General features: G+C 34.3%; 1 protein-coding gene across 1 annotated transcript; it reads left to right on the top strand.

The window, feature by feature from the left end:
• The first annotated feature begins 9420 nt into the window (after positions 1-9420).
• On the top strand, positions 9421-11076 carry LOC132296500 (uncharacterized). The gene has a single exon (XM_059794698.1). It carries the CDS (start codon positions 9421-9423, stop codon positions 11074-11076), a length of 1656 nt encoding a protein of 551 aa, XP_059650681.1.
• Positions 11077-18600: the final 7524 nt, after the last annotated feature.

The following is an 18600-nucleotide window of genomic DNA, read 5'->3' on the forward strand; positions in this document are numbered from 1 at the left end:
TGACATGTATGAGATGAGGCCGGAGGCCAATGACATGTATTTTGTATTCGATGTAACTTTGGATTTCATGAAATATTATGAAAATATTGAAAAATATCAAGTTATTGTTTCACCATGGTTGCATCGGGCGTAGGAATTCCATTTTTATTCCTTCATAGGGTCTCATTAATCATGTATGAAGAGTGGCCAAGGGCCAAACCGTAATTTGGAACCATTTTAAAATTTTAAGTTTCAAAATCTCCTTTTTATGTACATTTTTGCCTTTTTGGCCGTCGGGGGGTCGAATTTTGCATTGGCAGTATTTTTAAGCCGTGGATCATTGTAGAACGTCCTAATAGATAAGTTACGTCTGCGTGCATGATTGTTTTCGGGAAAAACTCCTTTGTTGGTGAAATGAGCCTCCTATGGACTCATTTTACATTTTTGTTGAAAAATTCGGTTTAAGGGCATTTTGGGGTTTTCCTTTGGGAATTAGATTCCAATCTTAACTCTGTCACATAGAAAATGTGATTTTAGGGAGAGTATCTTCACAACATTTTTCCGAAAAATGTCGTCTTGGTGTTGAAAACAGCATTTCAAACTCATTTTTCTGCCTTTTCTACTGTTTCTGTTGTTTTTCTGTAACCTGGTTGGGTTGAACCGTTTCAGAGGGGCTAAACCAGTTCAAGGTGAAGATTTGGGTCCAGCATGGGTGTACTGCCCATGTTGAACCAGTTCAAGGGTGCTAAATCGGTTCAAGTCTTCAAGAACCTGTTTGCAGGTTTAGCTTTGGCCTTCCAACTTCGATCTGACGTAACTTCTTTGTTTCAACTCCGAATTGGTCCGTTCTTGAGAGTAAGTTGACCGTGTCGAAGTAAGCTTTCCAATGGTATAAATTTAAGTTTTAGATCTTCTCTTACCTCAAAATATCCTTGTTTTAGTGAGAGGGTGTCAGATTTGGTTCGAACAGGGATAGGGTTAATTTGGGATTTCTCTTCCTTTGGCCTTGGGACTTTATGTGAAGTTACCAAAAGATATTTTTGGATTTTTTTGACCTTATTTGACTTGTTGGAAGTTAAATTCTTTTCTCCTAGGGTGAAATGATCATTTTACCCTTGGTTCTTCTTTTGGTAGGGTTTTGATACATTTATCTTCGTTTTGTTTCCTTTAAGTCTCGAAACTCTTTGAAAGGTCATTCTTGTGTCCTAGGGGTAACATACATCTCTATGGACTTGTTTTTGCTTTACTTCCACATTTTGGATCCGCTTCGAGTCATCATAGGACACACTGAGTTGAAAAATCCAGGGTCATCACAAGACCCATGTCATGTAGAGGGGGTCAGTCGGACTGGGCAGTAAAACTAGTTTTCTGCTTTGCACTCAAGGCCATATACATGGAGCGACTCTAGGTGGAGTAATTGTCACCATTGAGGGGCTACAAAACCAGCATGGTGTAGGGGCTGTCGCCATGGTGGAAAAAATATAGGATGAAATGATCATCAGTAAAATAGGAGGAAGCCATTGAAGGAAAAATACTTAAGGTAGAACTTGAGGAAGAGCTTGAGGAAAAGGCCATGAAAGAGTTTCAAAAAATCTCTGATACCATGTCAAATATTGAAAGAGATGAAGATAGTTTGTGGAAGATACTTTATTCATTTCATTATATGTATAATGGCTATACACAGTGGTCTATATATGCAAGAGAATAGCCGCAAGGCTACAAATATAAGGCCTAAAGAAGGAAAATAAAATAAAATAAAATATGTTATATTAATCCTAAGTTGACCCGTTTATTGTATTGGCTATATAGTAGGAGCTGAAAACTCTTTATGAAATTTATTGTTTACTGTAGTGATCAATTTCTAAATATGCTAATTAAAGTTATGATTCATCTTCAATTTTTCACTTGGGGGAGTGTACTTACTGTATTGAATAAACTAATAAAACTTTTGATAGGTTTTTATTACCTTGAGGGCTTGAACTTTTATTTTTTTTATTACTGTATAAGAGGTCATAGAACATTGTTGTTTTTTTTTTTCCTAGTTCATAATATTTTCTTTTTATTTAGGGTAAATTATATTTGCCTCCTCGTTAGATAACATATGTTACAGAAACCTCCCCTAAATTTTAAAAATTATACTTACAGAGTGATATTAGCAAAGGAGAAAAGTAAGGGAGGATGTTAATTGAGGAGGTCCCAAATAATAAGCAACTAAATCTCAACCCCTTCACGGAAATAAAGGACTTAAACAAGGAAAATCAACTTTACTTTCTTGTATAAATACCCCATCAATTAATGATAAAATGGTGCATAAATACTAAGAGAAATTATAAAAAAAAAAAATCATTTCTTATATTTAGAAGCCAGACCTAACAAATACAGAAAAGCATTGTGTTGCACACCGGGATTTTTCATTGACCAACTTTTGATAATCCCCTAGTGGAAGATTTTACCATTGTCGCAAAAGATCACAAACTTTAATTACGATGGGGGTGGCTACGACCTAGAGATTTAAAAGGTGTAGTAAGGCCAAAATGGATTCGATTTTGGAAGTCACCACTTAATATTGAGTTCTAGTGTGTTAGGTCACCTAGATGAGGAAATGTGGACTGTGGGCCCTATTTGACTACCATTTGGTCTTCTAAAACCAAAAGAGTGGATTCAGGTGTTTGATTATTCTTAGGGAAGGGATTAGGCACCCCAAGATGCCTGTACTAAGTACGATTACCTATTTTTTGTGTTAAGTTCCATTTCATTGCATGATTATATTGTAAAGAGCGAGATGCATTTGACAAAGGAAATGAAAAGTGATATGATGAAGGAAATGATTATTGGGCAACCCCAAAATTATATATATATATATATATATATATATATATACACACACACATATATATATATATAAGCAGAAGCAATTTTTAATTTAATAAAAATAATTTTTCTGAGTGGAACGGGATCATCTCAATCAACTTTAACGAATCATGATTAATGCTTAATTGCTGAATAAGGTTTGATTGACATACATTTTAGACAATTGAATAATTACCTGTTACCGATAATTGATTGATTGCTAGATTAAAGTTCACACTCCTTGATCTCCAATGAACTATGGTGCTTCCAGATCTTCACTCTTATAATTGGTTTGGAAATCAACAAGTAGTGTGAAGTGTGTGCTACAGATCTACTTTAACATTATGGAACTACGAGACATTTATGTGAATAATAATTTTTCTCATGTTTGTTGCATAGCCTAGAACAAACCATTACCTCCCTTTATATAGAGGTAGAGTTACAATTGAATACTCTCCTAATTATATGCAAATTCATTTGTGATCTACTAGTCGTATTCCAGGTTGAACTAGGAGTGGGATCTGATAGGGTATCCTTATCCAAGGCTTCAAATGAGTATTCTGATAGTCTGTTAACTCTTTAGCATTTTAAATAACTATTATTAATTATTTATAATTTTACTAAATAGAAATAATTGCACCCAAGGATACAAATAAATATTATTAGGTATAATCTATCCCTAATTGTTAGTTAACACCATAAATCGACTCGTTCATGATAATTAGATATTTGAATAATTATTACCATACTAATTAATCTATATTTGGTCAACTAGGCTTTTCCCGTTTGATCACATATATTTAATAAATAATTACCATCTATTAAATATAATTGATCAGGTTCCGACGATCAAAACAACCTAGCCAAAATACTTTTCCACATGGATTTTATTTTGATAAAAGACGTTTTTCAGCGAATATGTTAATTATTTGTGTAAAGTACTTAAGTTGTCCAACCCCCAGGTCACTCCAACTATATCAAAGTAAATAATTAATATAACCCTAATAGGTATAGTTCTCAGGATTAAGAGTCAACTTACATTAGTAACAGAGAAGAAAAACTAATTATGATGGTGCAAGAACCTTTCTACTTATCGTCGATCTGTTCAGTGCGCTATAACAAACACACCACACATTTGGTTCTAGATCATCCTATCCAGATGACTGAGATAAGTCACTCTATTTAGTATTTTTACAAACCAACGGTTACACTTTTTGGAATAGAATGGCTAATTTTATTCCTTGGAGTGTAAACATTAATAATTACGAATACCAATGAATTTATATGACCTGTAACATTTACCTTTACCTCTTTTGCATATAAACTCATCATATCATAATTAATGGACAATCAAGATCAAAAACCTTAGATCTAACCAATATAATATTAGTAATATTATATGAAGATAAATAAATAAGATTTTATTATATTAGTAAATGTCATATTACATTCAATGGCTTTGTATGGCACACAAACCCTAACGATCTCCCACTTGCACATAAAGTCATTCACTCTCACATTTAACACCTATGCCCTCAATATGAGTATCAAATTTCTTGGCTGCAAATGTCTTTGTAAAAAGATCCGCAAGGTTGTTCTCTGATTCTATCTTGGTGTAATACTCCAATATTTTAAAGTATTTATTTATTTGAATTAATTGTTTTTAATTGATTTATTTGATTTTTAATTGAGTGATTAAATTGTTGATTGATTAATTGGCTTGATTTCATTGAAATTGTATTTTCGTTATTACATGATGATTTGGCATGTTCGTGTATTTATTTTGTATGCAATTAATGGGTTGTCTGTATGATTGTGTTCGTGTGTATGCTTATGTGTATTAAATGTGAATTTTGTGTATCTAATCTTTTAAATTTATTTGTTTTGTTTATTTAAATTTTTAATGGACTGCACTTAGAATGGTTGGACCAAATGATGTAGCTTTGGGCTTTAGAGGGGGCCTTGGTGGGTTATTATATATATATGTACATTGTGATACCTATACAAGGCTTTTTCACATTAGAAGAAAAAAGGGAGGTAGAAAGTGAACCAAGAGAGACAAAGGAAGAGTGGGTAGAAAAAGAAGAGAGAATGAAGGAGCAATAAGAGAGGAAGGTCAAACCAACGAAGAGGAAGGAGAGGCCAGACTGGTGGAGAACGACGGTGGCGACTTCAAAGCTGTCGAGCTGGTTTTACCAGCCAATGCTCAGGCACTCACCAATTTGTAAAACAATGCTCGAGCACAGTAAAGGTGTGCTCAATCACTAGGGACCTGATTTGCCCCAAAAGTGTTCCGAATAACCCCGAATTGATTTTTAAAGGACCCAAGCATGTTCTAAGGCTTTGGGAACAGTGTTATATGATTTACTTGCATGAAATTTTATTAAACTCATATATTTTGAGATTTGATGGAAAAACTAACAATAATCATATTTGAAATTGTGGTATTTGAGTTAAACATGTGTTAATCGACTATTAAGTTGCTATATGATATTTATTATGCTCATACATGTTGTAATATAGATGTAAATCATAGTAGGTTGTTTTACGTATTTTATTCATGCTTATACTATGCATGTGTTGCCTATTGTATGATTTTTTGTGTATTTATGATGTTAATGATGTGTGTATTATCAATGATAAACACCACTCACAATAGAACGAATCATTGTAAGATAGGGTTATGTTGAGGGTGTTGAACCTCAGGGACTGTGGTGGATTTTCAAGTATAAAATTAATCCTAATTAAATTCAAGAGAAAGATGATTTGGTGTTTTCTATTTCTAAATTGGAATAAAATTGAAAATAAACTAAATTATCAAGGGATGATATCAAAGTGAGAAGAACTTAGGGATTGACTTCACTATTAGCCTCGTAACATGGTCAATTGCTTCATGTATGGGGAAATCCAAACTTATATATGTTCAGGAATCAAGTGGCTACAGGCATGCTTTAATTCAATTAAGAAGACATATATGAATAAATACTAAGCCATAACTCATCTTCGGCTAGTATGAATTGTCTACCTAACTACTCTAATCTAGGATACATCATAACTCGTCTTCCCTAGGCATAAATTATCAAAACATTCATTCATACATATTCAATTTAGCACCATTGCATTATCACTACTTAAACCGTTAAGAGAATTCCTTAGCCACCAATCTATCATAATAAATATTGTTTAAGTTTGATTAAAGCAAAATGAATTCTAAGACAAGAGATCAATTTCATTAAAAAAAAAAAAAAATTATTCATTAAAACCCAATTGCTTAGTACAATTAAGTTAGTTACTCAAAATCTTGCAATCAATGTACATATAAAAATTCCCAAAGTTTAGAACAATCAAACCATGCTACTCAGACTATGGTTACATCAATTCCCTAACGAATGCTTTAGCTACTTGTAGAGAGAAAGGATGTCATCATTATTGGTGTAGAAGCCATCTCTATGGACCGCCAACTGGAATCTTTAATCTTCAAAACCCTAAAAGCCGCCATAAGGTAAGAGAACCAAGAGAGATAAGAGAGTACATTAATGTATCTTCTCATCTTTTTTAATAGTGAAGAACAATTCCTAACCCATCTTGGTTAGGCTTTACAGCTTTTGGAGACGTCTGGGCCCGTTTGGACCAAAAAGGCTGATTTTACAACTTTCCCGCACCTGGTTTTAACTCCGAGGCAAAATAGTGCTCTAGCCCTGTCATTAGATCTCAAGCCCTATAAACAGTGCTTGAGCGCTATTGACAGTGCTCGAGCCCTAAATCCCATACTTAGCTAAATTTTTGCCAAAATTTTTCGAAGCGTCTTTTTCCAAACACTTAGCCAATTTTTGAGAATGGCACTCGAGCCTTGTTATCAACACTTAGTTTTTTTTTTAGTAAATGTTTCCAAAGTTATATTGCTGTTTTAACCTATTTGGAGTACGAATCGTGCAATTTGAATTAGACACAAAAATGATGGAATTTGAGTCTTATTTGCAGTGACGTTGCACTTTCCCAATTTTGAGTTTCCAGTAAAAAGTTATGCCCAAAATACTAAAATGGGTCCTGAATTTTTCTTTTCGGTTAAGCTTTAAATTGATCCGGAAAGTCCCGAACTTCTCCTTAAGCACCGAGAACATCACAATAAGTTCTAAATACATGGAATTAACCATCTCTTTGGGTAAAATTCTATGAAAAGCAAATAAACAAAAATAAACACAAGAACTGGATAAAATTATCACTAAAGCATTAACATATGCACGTTTGATGGCTCAAATTTGTAATATTCATCGCTTATCACACCCCCAAACTTACATATTGCTAGTCCCTTAGCAATATAAAACTAAACAAAATAATAATAATAATAATAATAATAACATAAAGTCCACTTTCGTTGGAATCACCATTGCATTTAGCATATACAATAAGCCTATAAACCCCTAGGTTAACCCTAGTGGACGATTTATAGTCTCTTGAGGTTTCCAAATATGGCACCTACAAACATCCAAAATTTGTACCTAAATTGCACTTTAGCTCTTTCATCACCTGTTTAGCATAGCATAACATCCCGACAATGATTAAATAGAAAATTACAAGAAGTTTGTAGATTATGACTATCCAAAGACAATCTTGAACATTCAACATCATGCACAACAACAATCGTCCCCACATAAAGTTCAAATCCATATATAAAATAATTTCAAACTCTAGCATCCTTATAAAAGCGAACTTACATCCATCTTGTAATGACTCGGTCATTTTCCTTCCTTTCTTTTTTCCTCAAATATTACGAATATTTTTTTGCCATTGATATTTTATTTTCTGAGTTCGGTTTCTCATCACTTAGTGTTGTCTTGAGTGCTCGGGAATGTTTCCAAGACTCTTTCCTTTGGATTGACAACTTCCTTAAAGGACCGCGTCATTTCCATTTTTTTCATTTTTCGACACTATTCATTTTTCATCTTTTTCCCCGATGGTCACTTTTTGGCACAACCTCACTTTTTGTATTCGGAGTTGGTTTTTGACTTCACGTACCTTCATTCTTAGTTGTTTCCACGAAATACGTATCTTTACTTTAGTGGAAAAGCTCTTTGGTTGCTCCCGGTGTCCATAGGAGCATATGTTGACCTTAAATCTAAGGCTTTTGATGATCATAATTCATTAATGATGTTATATGTACACTAATGTCTACTTGAGTGAACTTACAGATCAAAACTTTCATCAAGATAAGACACTACAATAGAAAAGCAAAACTGAAGAAGCAATACCAAGGCATGAGAAAAAGACTAAGGAATCAAGAGTCAAAGACAAGTCTTCAACATCTCATCAAAATGGGGTTAGTTAGGATGGTGAGCTCTTTAGGAAACCTTATTAAAATATATATGAACATCTTGAAGCTCAATATCTCAAAATCATGCATAGAAAATCATTCATCAAAGTTAAGGATCATTGGACCAAACTCAACTCATCAAAATATGTTCCTAAGTTACATGTTCCATTTCGGTCGACTGAAATGGAAGGATACCTTAAACCGGTCGACCGATTCTATTAAAAAGCTTGGGTTAAAATTTCTAAGAAATATCGGTCTACCGAAACTCAGGGCCATTCTAGTTCGGTCTACCGAACCTAGCAAATTAAAAATACACATTTGAGTTTCAGGCGACTGAAACTAAAGAGGTAAATAAATCAGCAGAGCCGATTCTCACAGAATGTTTTAGAGCTTTTGAGGAAGGAGTTTCGGTCGACGGAAACAGATGGAAGTTTTCATCGGTCTACCGAAACATGGCTAATAATTAACATCGAACTAAATCGGTCGACCGAACCTCAAGAGAATTCTATTTCAGACTACCAAACCTGCGAAAATTCAAATTCAAACGGCCATTTTTCCTCGAAGTGTGTGTCCAACAGCTAGAATTCATATCAGATAGTTCTGAAAGTCTATATAATGACTAGTTGCCTTTATAAAAGGTTGTTGCATTTATTGAGAAAGTTTTTCTTGTAATCATAAAGCCTTTCATTATCATAAACACACTTCTTATAATCAAAAGAGTATTGAGCTTCAATTTATTCATACATACTCTAGAGTGAGCTGAATCTTGTACTTTAGAACTAAGAGAGATCACTTTGCACTTCATCAATCTTGTTCAAATATTGTAAGGGCTGGTGTGGCCAAAGAAAGACTAAAAGAAGGTGTTTCTCTTAGCACTTAGAAGTAAGGAAGAGCTTCTTGTAAAAGGTTTGCTCTCCACCTACAAGGAGAAGCCATGGTGAATTGGGAAGTCTCAAGAGGGGTATTGAGCCGAGGAGTAGGAGTTTCTAAACCTCGCTAAAATCGCTGAGTATATATTTGCAATCTCTATCTCTATCTCTTACATTTATTGCTATATATTTTGTTTGATGAATATTATCCTTTGAAGTTTAAAATTCAGATTATTTTCTTCAATATTTATCAAGGAAGTTAAGCTTTGTTCTAGTTGATTAATTAAAACCCAAAATTGACCTTAGTTTGCTTAGACTCTATTCACCCCCCTCTAGAGTCTATATCTGGGCAACAATTGGTATCAGAGCTAGAGCTCTATTGAAAAAGCTTAAGTGTATTAGAGAATGATCATGGCAAACTTAAATGGTCATCTTCATCAAGAATGCCAATCTAATACTAGTCCTCCTTGGTTCGATGGAACAAACTGCGGCTATTTGAAAAATACTATGATTGACTTTCTTCAATCCGTTGACTATCAAATTTGGCTTATTATAGTTAATGGACCTTTTGTTCCAATGAAAATTGTTGACACAAGAAGAATCCCTAAAACTGAAGCTGAATGGGACACCGAGGATTATAAACTTATTTCTTTAAATGCTAAAGCCAAAGTCAATCTAAATTGTGCTATAAGTCCTAGTGAATACAATAGAGTCTCTACTTGCACCACAGCTAAAGAAATCTGGGATAAACTTCAGGTTACTTATGAAGGAACTTCACAGGTCAAGGAATCCAAAATTGACATCCTTATGCATCAATATGAATTATTTCGTATGAATGAAAATGAGTCTATTAGTGCAATGTTTGTGAGATTTACTGACATTATTAATGGGTTGAAACATCTTGGAAGAACTATGACTAACTCTGATCTTGCAAGGAAAATTTTAGGAAGCTTACCAGAAAAATGGGATGCAAAAGCAACGACAATTAAGGAAGCTCACAATCTCAACACACTTGAGTTAGATGAACTTCTCGGCTCTCTTCTCTCATGGGAGATCACTTTAAAAGATAGAGAAGGAGATCATCATCGAAAGAAAGAAATTACTCTCAAAGTCTCTCAAATAAAAAAGGAAGTTGCCGGCAACAAAAGTGAAGATGATGATTCGGCTCTTATCACTCAATCCTTCAAAAGATTTCTTCATAGGAAGAAATTCAACAAGGGAAGGTTCAAGAAGGGTGAATCATCTAATGAACAGAGCAAACGAGACACCTCTGCCTGTTTTCGTTGTGGAAAGTCGGGACACTTCAAAGCTGATTGTCATGTTTACAAAGAGGAAAAGAAAAAGAGAAGAGCAATGCAAGCCAATTGGGAAGATGGCGACTCAAATGGCTCCGAAAGTGATATTAAAAAGGCAATCCTCTTTCTCATGGCAAATAGGGATGAGGTAAACTCTAATTATAACTCTTCCTCTAAATGTGAAATGTCCTATGATGATTTAGTTGATGCATTTAATGGATTACTTGATGATTTTAAAGAATTGCATGATGAACTAGGTAAAATGGTCAAAAAATGTGCCTCTCAAAGAAGAGAAAAACTTATCATTGAAAGCAAATTTCAAACTCTTTTAAATGAAAATAAGTGCTTGAAAAAGGAATGCACTTTGCTTAAAGAAACAGGATCACCTGAACTCATCTCTGAAAATGCATCCTTGAAGTTAATCATTGAAGACCAAATTGATGGTCTAGCAAAGTTTACTCAAGGTACCAAAAATCTAAAACTTATGCTAGGTGCTCAAAGAAGTGTCTTTTATAAAAATGGATTAGGATATGACCCTTTTGATAAGAAAGCATGTCTATTAAAAAAGAGAAAGCCTTTGGCTAACTACTTTGTTAAAAGCAAGAACAAAAATTCTCGATACAATTATTGTAAAAGGATGGGTCATCTTATTCAAGAGTGCTCAAAGAGAAAGCCTAAATACATAAAGAAGTGGGTTCTTAAAGGAACATATGTGCTCTTAGCTAACTCCCATGGACCCAACAAGATTTGGGTACCAAGTGAAAATACTTGAAATCTCTTTTGTAGGATAGTTTCAAAGTCTCCACATCTTCCAAGGACAAATGGTTTCTAGATAGCGGATGTTCAAAACATATAACGGGTGACTGCACAAAATTCTCCTCTCTAAAAGAATAAAAAGGAGGAAGCGTAACATTTGGAGACAACTTAAAAGGCAAGGTAGTTGGCATTGGGATCATAGGTATTTCTCCTTCTTTATCAATTAAAACATGTCTTACTTGTCGAAGGTTTAAAGCATAATCTATTTAGTGTTAGTCAACTTTGTGATAATAGATTTGATGTGATTTTTAAATCGGATAAATGCATTGTTAAAAGAAATGAATTTCAAATATTTTGTGCTCCTAGAAATGGTAATATATACACCTTGCTCTTAGGTGAACTTCAAGAACAAGATGTTAAATGTTTCATGTCATCAAATGAACATAGTTGGTTGTGGCATAGGAGGTTAGGTTATGCTAGCATGGATTTAATCTCAAGATTGTCTAAAAATGAACTTGTCAAAGGTCTCCACAAGACAAATTTTTTAAAAGACAAACCGTATAGTGCTTGCCAAATTGGCAAGCAAATTAAGTCCTCCTTCAAAAGGAAAAAGGATATAACCACTTCAAAACCACTTAAATTGATTCATATGGATCTTTTTGGACCGGAGAAAATTGCTAGTCTTGGTGGTAAACTCTATGCCTTTGTGATCGTAGATGACTACTCTAGATTCACTTGGGTATTCTTCCTTACACGCAAAAATGAGGCTCATTCAATTCTTTCAAAATTTTGCAAAAGAGTTAAAAATGAAAAGGAATGTAAAATTAAAGCCATTAGAAGTGATAGGGGTAGAGAGTATGACAATTAAGACGTTGAAGGATTTTGTGATGAAAATGGCTACAATCACAATCTTTCGGCACCTAGGACTCCCCAACAAAACGGTGTTGTTGAAAGGAAAAATAGATCTCTTCAAGAAATGGCTAGAACCATGCTAATGGCTGTAACCATGCTAAATGAACACAATTCACCTAGATCTCTATGGGCTGAAGCCATAAACACTTCATGCTATGTTATAAATAGAGTTATTATTAGAAAAATTCTTAACAAAACACCTTATGAGTTATGGAACAAAAGAAAACCTAATATAGGTTATTTCAAAGTCTTTGGATGCAAATGCTTTGTCCTCAATGACAAGGATAATCTAGGAAAATTTGATGCTAAATCTAATAGAGGCATTTTTCTTAGATATTCCTCTAGAAGTAAAGCATATAGAGTTTATAACAAGAGGACCTTAGTTGTGGTTGAATCCATACATGTTGTGTTTGATGAATCACCAACCTCTCCCATAAAAAGTGTGATGGGCAATGATGAAGAAGTTGAACTTGAAAAGGGTACCAATGAACTTACAAATAAGTCCCCTAGAGATCTTGAGAAGAGTATCAATGATATCAACATAAATGAGTCTCCTATTGATATCTATCAAAGTTCCAATTCAATTGATGATACCTCTCAAAATAAAACTACTCCAAATGAATGGAAGTTAGTTCATAATCATCCTATTGACCAAGTTATTGGTGATCCATCCAAAGGTGTTAGTACACGGTCACAATTAAGAAATATATGCAATTTTGTGGCATTTGTTTCTCAATTCGAACCTAAAAATATACATGAGGCTGAAAATGATGAATCTTAGCTTTTGGCAATACAAAAAGAACTCATTCAATTCAAAAGGAACAAAGTTTTGAATCTTGTCCCTAGTCCTCAAAATAAAACAATTATCGGCACAAAAGGGGTTTTTAGAAACAAAAAGGATGAGTCGGGAACTATTATTAGGAACAAGGCTAGACTTGTTGCAAAAGGATATAACTAAGAAGAAGGTATAGACTATGAAGAGACTTTTGCTCCTGTTGCTAGGCTTGAGGCCATAAGAATGTTACTTGCATTTGCATCTCACAAAAATTTCAAATTATTTCAAATGGATATAAAGAGTGCTTTCTTAAATGGTTTTATTGATGAAGAAGTATATGTAGAGAAACCACCGGGCTTTGAAAGCTATGATAATCCAAACCATGTTTTTAAATTAACTAAAGCTTTATATGGTTTGAAGCAAGCTCCTAGAGCTTGGTATGAAAGACTTAATGAGTTCCTACTTTCAAATGGGTTTAATAAAGGTAAGATTGATAACACACTCTTTACTAAAATCATTAATGGTAATTTGTTGATCATTCAAATATACGTTGATGACATTATTTTTGGATCAACAAATGATTATCTAAGTAAAGAGTTTGCCATCTCAATGCAAAACGAGTTTGAAATGAGCATGATGGGCGAACTCAACTTCTTCTTAAGATTACAAATCAAACAAACTCTTGATGGAATCTTTATATCCCAATCAAAGTATACTAAAGATTTGCTAAAGAAATTTGGCTCGGAAGACACCAAACATGCTAAAACTCCCATAAGTCCTTCCTTAAAGCTTGATAAGGACGAGAAAGGCAAGGAAGTTGACATCAAGAAATATAGAGGGATGATCAAAAGTCTTCTTTACTTAACGGCTAGTAGACCAGATATCATATTTAGTGTGTGCTTATGTGCTAGGTTTCAATCTTGTCCCAAAGAATCTCACTTGAATGCTGTCAAACGCATCTTTAAATACTTGAATGGTACTATTAACTTAGGTTTGTGGTATCCTAGGCATACATCCTTTGAACTTGTAGGATTTACAGATGCTAATTTTGCTGGTTATAAAGTTGACAAAAAAAGTACAAGCGGTGCATGTCACTTTATAGGTCAGTCACTTGTATCTTGGTCATACAAGAAACAAAATTCTATTACTTTATCCACTGCTGAAGCTAAATATGTTGCTGCTAGTAGCTGCTGTGCACAAATCCCATATATTAAACAACAGCTTGAAGACTTTGGTTTATTCTTTGACAAAATTCCTATCAAATGTGATAATACCAATGCCATTTGCATATCAAAGAATCCCATTCAACATTCTAAAACAAAGCATATAGAGATTTGATATCATTTCTTAAGGGATCATGTGTCTAAAGGTGATATTGAATTGATTTTCATCAATACTGAGAATCAATTGGCAGACATTCTCACGAAGCCGCTTCAAGAAGATAGATTTTACACACTTAGTCGAGAAATCGAAATGGCAATAGAGAAAGATATCCATAACCACTGCTGAATAAACTTCAGGATCAATACTTCAAGCATTTCGGTCTACCGAACTGAAGGAAAATCATTTCTCTTCAAAAGCCATTTCGGTCGACCAATGAAGCCATTTCGGTCGACCAATTCTTCGGGGCTCCAACACGTAAGGCCCATATCTGTGTTTAAGTAGCCCACAAATCTTATTTTATCTTCAATCTCAAAACCCTCTCTCTCTCTCGCTCTCTAAAGGCGACTGCGAATCTTGCAAATCTTATGCATCTCTCACTCTCTCTTCTCTTTGATTTAAGGTAAGTTACACTTCACCCTTTGAATCCATCATCTTTTCATCAGGTTCACTTCTGGTTATTATCTATCGATCTCTGTTACATCATTTTAAACTAGATTCTGTTCGCACTTAACTTGGCCATTCATTCACAAAATCCTTCATCTGTCAAAAGGAATCGATGGCTTCCCACAAAAATCCCTCTAGAACTAATAGAAACCTAGAAAAACGCTCTAGGGATTCTCATAACATGGATGCCGGGGGGTTTAATCCACCAAACCCTGAGCATTCTGATCCCTATCCCGCTCCAAATATGCGTCTCTTCCGTGAGCCCGAGTTCAAGGAAGTCTATGAAACTTGATTCCTCCACAAGATTGTTGAAAAAGGAAATTTTTTTGATAATACTGAAAATGAACCATTGATTCAACATACTTTCTCACTATTTAATGCTATAGGCTTAGGTGAATTTGTATCACTCAAAGTTCCATACTACCCTAAGCTTGTAAGGTTGTTTTACACTTATCTGGAGAAAAGTCTAGGGCAAAACACTTATGATTCCTTCGTCGTAAGCACTCCCATTCACCTTACCATGGACAGTATTCGGCACATTCTCAAAATTCCTTTTGGCAATATTACTTACTTCACATCCTATAACTGGTACTATAGGGAAGAATTTGATCCTCTCCAAGTGGTTCAACAAATGAGCCATTTCCCCACTGAAAACACTGACAAAATCATAGCAAGTCGGTTAACCGTTCAAGCACGCCTCATTTATCATATCATCATCCATACCAACCTTCCAAAATTAGGCGGATGCTTGGATGTGTCATTCATGGAAGCTTTTCTTATACGGTGTGTCCTAAACGGAAAGAAATTTGATCTTACCTTCATAATCTATCACCACATGCAAGATTGCGTTAAAAAAAAAAAAAAAAAAAAAAAAACAAAAAAAAACACACCTATTCTATGCCATGCCTCTTACCCTAATCTTCAGAAAATACAAGGTACGAATAGAAGGGGAGGATAAAAAGGAGCTTACTAATCTCTACAGAATAGACAGTGACTTGCTGAATCGGATGGGGCTCAAAAAATATGAAGACCTCATTTAGTATGACCCCAAGTTTGGAAATCCGATAAATGAGGGCCAAGATAGTTATTATGACAGAGCACCAAGCTGAAGGTGCTGAAGTGGGTGGAAATGCAAACAGTGAAGAAGAATAAGAAGAGGAAGAAGGAGGAGAAGAGGAAGATCAGCAGGAAACTATGAATATCCCTCATTCCGACGAAAGGTCTCTCCGAGAGCTTCTATTTGAGAGTCTTGCTCTTTCTAAAGAGCAAATTTCCCTTGGCAAAGAGAATAAAGAACACATTCTCGAATTACGCGAACGACTAGAGGAAGTAGCCTATAATGACCTGGTCTTTTTCCTTCCTTTCTTTTTCTCAGATTTTCACGGATATTTTTTTTTTTTTTTTTTCCGTTGATCTTTTCCTTTCTAAGTTCAGTTCCTCATCACTTAGTGTCGTTTTGAGTGCTTTGGTGTAAGTTCTAAGACTTTTTTCTTTGGATTGACAACTTCCTTTGAGGACCGAGTCAATTCCACATTTTTTTTGTTTTTTGACACTATTCACTTTTCGTCCTTTTCCCTATTTCGTCATTTTCCCTATTTTGTATTTTCCCCGTTTGTCACTTTGTTGGCGTAACCTTGCTCCTTGTGTTCGGAGTTAGTTTTTGACTTCACATATCTCTATTCTAAGTGGTTTCCACGAAATACGTATCTTTACTTTTGCAAAAAAGTACTTCGGTTGCTCCCGGTGCCCATAAGGGCATGGATGCACAATTCTTCAAAAACATTTCCATTTTTTAGGGTATTTTTTGTAAATATCTTTTGAAGATATTTTATTTCAGGGGTATCTAAGAAAATATCTTTTGGAAGATATTTTCATTCTGGAGCAATTTCGCAGTTTGCACTTTTGGAGGGGCTATTGTGCAATTAATGAAAGTTATTGCTAAATGCCCTGTTTTGAGCCTAGATCCTTGTACAGGATTCATTTTCACTTTTCGTTGAGTCGCGTGCTTTTGGGATTTCCTTCTGGTGGTTTTTCTCCAGTTTCAGGATTTCTGGCCCTAGTTGCCACCAAACTTATTTTGAGCATAACTTTCTACTCGGGACTTAGTTTTTGACACCGTTTCTTCTGTTGTTTATGTTTTCTCATTTTAAATCTTTTTTTTTCACAGAGTTTTGCCGTTTGAGCGCTTCTGCTCAAATTCCACTTTTGCAGACTCGGTAGGGCCCTTGCGGGGCACTTTTCCCTCATAGTAGGATCAAATTCAATAATGTGTTATTGTGATGATGTAAACATACACGCAAATGTAATATGACATTTTAAACATATTACAATGGCCTACGGCCTCATAATATCACATTTACAAGATTTGACATGCCAAACCTCAAAGTTAGAAAAATTACATTTCAAAGGCAAAACTTAGAATTTAAATGCATACACTTGAACTTAGAAGCTTGTGACCCTTGGCCTCATGTCATACATATCAATTAGGTTCCAAATAGTGTATCCAAGTACACTTTACATGTTATAAGACAAAAAATGACATAATTGCACCTAACTAAGTATTACAACGTTAAAAATGAAACTTAAACATGTTAACACTTGCATGTGAACAAGAATGTTTTAAAAGAAACTTCAAATCTCTAATACAACCAAGGCAAGTGCAATCTCCAAATCTTGAATCCTGTACCTAAACAAATCCCCCAGTAACTTCGAGGTGAGTAAACAAGTTTACTCATAGAAAATGAGCATGCATCGACTCGATTTCTTATAGATTTTTAGACTATCATGAAACAGTTCAAAAGGGATGTCAAATGTGAGACTGAGGGAGCATCCTAAGCTACCTTAAATCATTTCTAGCATAAAACACATCCTTTATGCAATTTCAACAACATAGGTACATGCTATACAAACATCAAGACATAGATCCTCAAAGTTACCATCTTGAAATCTAAAATGCAATAACAACTAAATATAACAATTTAGTACAATTAGAATTTCTAAAACCACATATCAATACATAGATTCTCTAAGTTATCAACTTAAAATCTAAAAGTGTGAAAACAACTAAATATAACAATTTAGTATGGATGTACTTAACAACATCAAATCGCCAATAGCCAAAACCACAAGTCATAATTAAACATGATTGTCAACTTGGAATTGAATATGAAATCAAATAGTGGAAGACATGGACATCAAGCTTGGAATTCTGCCGAGAACTCAATGGTTATTCTGGGCATTAACCCGCTGGGAAGAGCACCCTAGTGCGCACTATCTCAATTAGGGAAAACTCATATCTCCCGCACTAGAGCCAAACTCTAACCATATCACTTGTAACAACAATGTCCCAAGACATCAAAATAATCCAAATAAGTTCACAACTTATACATAATTTATATAATGCACGAAAACACCTTCCATGCGCAAGTAGGTTGAAACCACACAATCCATGCCTTAGAGTCTAAATTCTAAAATGACATACATAATGTCAATTACAAAGTGTGCAATTCATTACACAAGGCAACAATATATTTCATAAAGAAAATATGTTCTCATGAATATAAATATAACTAAAATGTTATCCAATGCTCAAAACTCAACTATGTGAATACACAAAAAGTCCAAATCCATGATTTATACATAGAAACAACTTCTACAACAGAATTAAATCTATGGAACAACAAGATAGAATTTAATTAAATAAGAATAATTAAATTCTCTAGATTTCAAATCATTTCCAAATGGCCTCAATTTAATATATGCTAAAGGACATAGCATGGTCATTACATATATTTATTCAAAATCCTAATTAGACTAATGGAACGATAAAAATAGATTTTACTTAATTCTCTTTATTAAAGTCTCTAGATTTTCAAACTCACCCAAATGCTCTCAAATTAAAGTATGTTAAAGAATATGCCAAAACTTAATTTAATAACATATCATAAGTTAATTTCATGCAAGACACGTCCATGAGAATCAAACTTTCACAAAGATAATTATTAAATAAAAAGTGCAATTCTTATT

The sequence above is a fragment of the Cornus florida genome, unplaced genomic scaffold (assembly GCF_030987335.1).
Source record: "Cornus florida cultivar Cherokee Brave unplaced genomic scaffold, ASM3098733v1 CherokeeBrave_3.0.0_Hap2_Chr02, whole genome shotgun sequence".
Classification (NCBI taxonomy): domain Eukaryota; kingdom Viridiplantae; phylum Streptophyta; class Magnoliopsida; order Cornales; family Cornaceae; genus Cornus; species Cornus florida.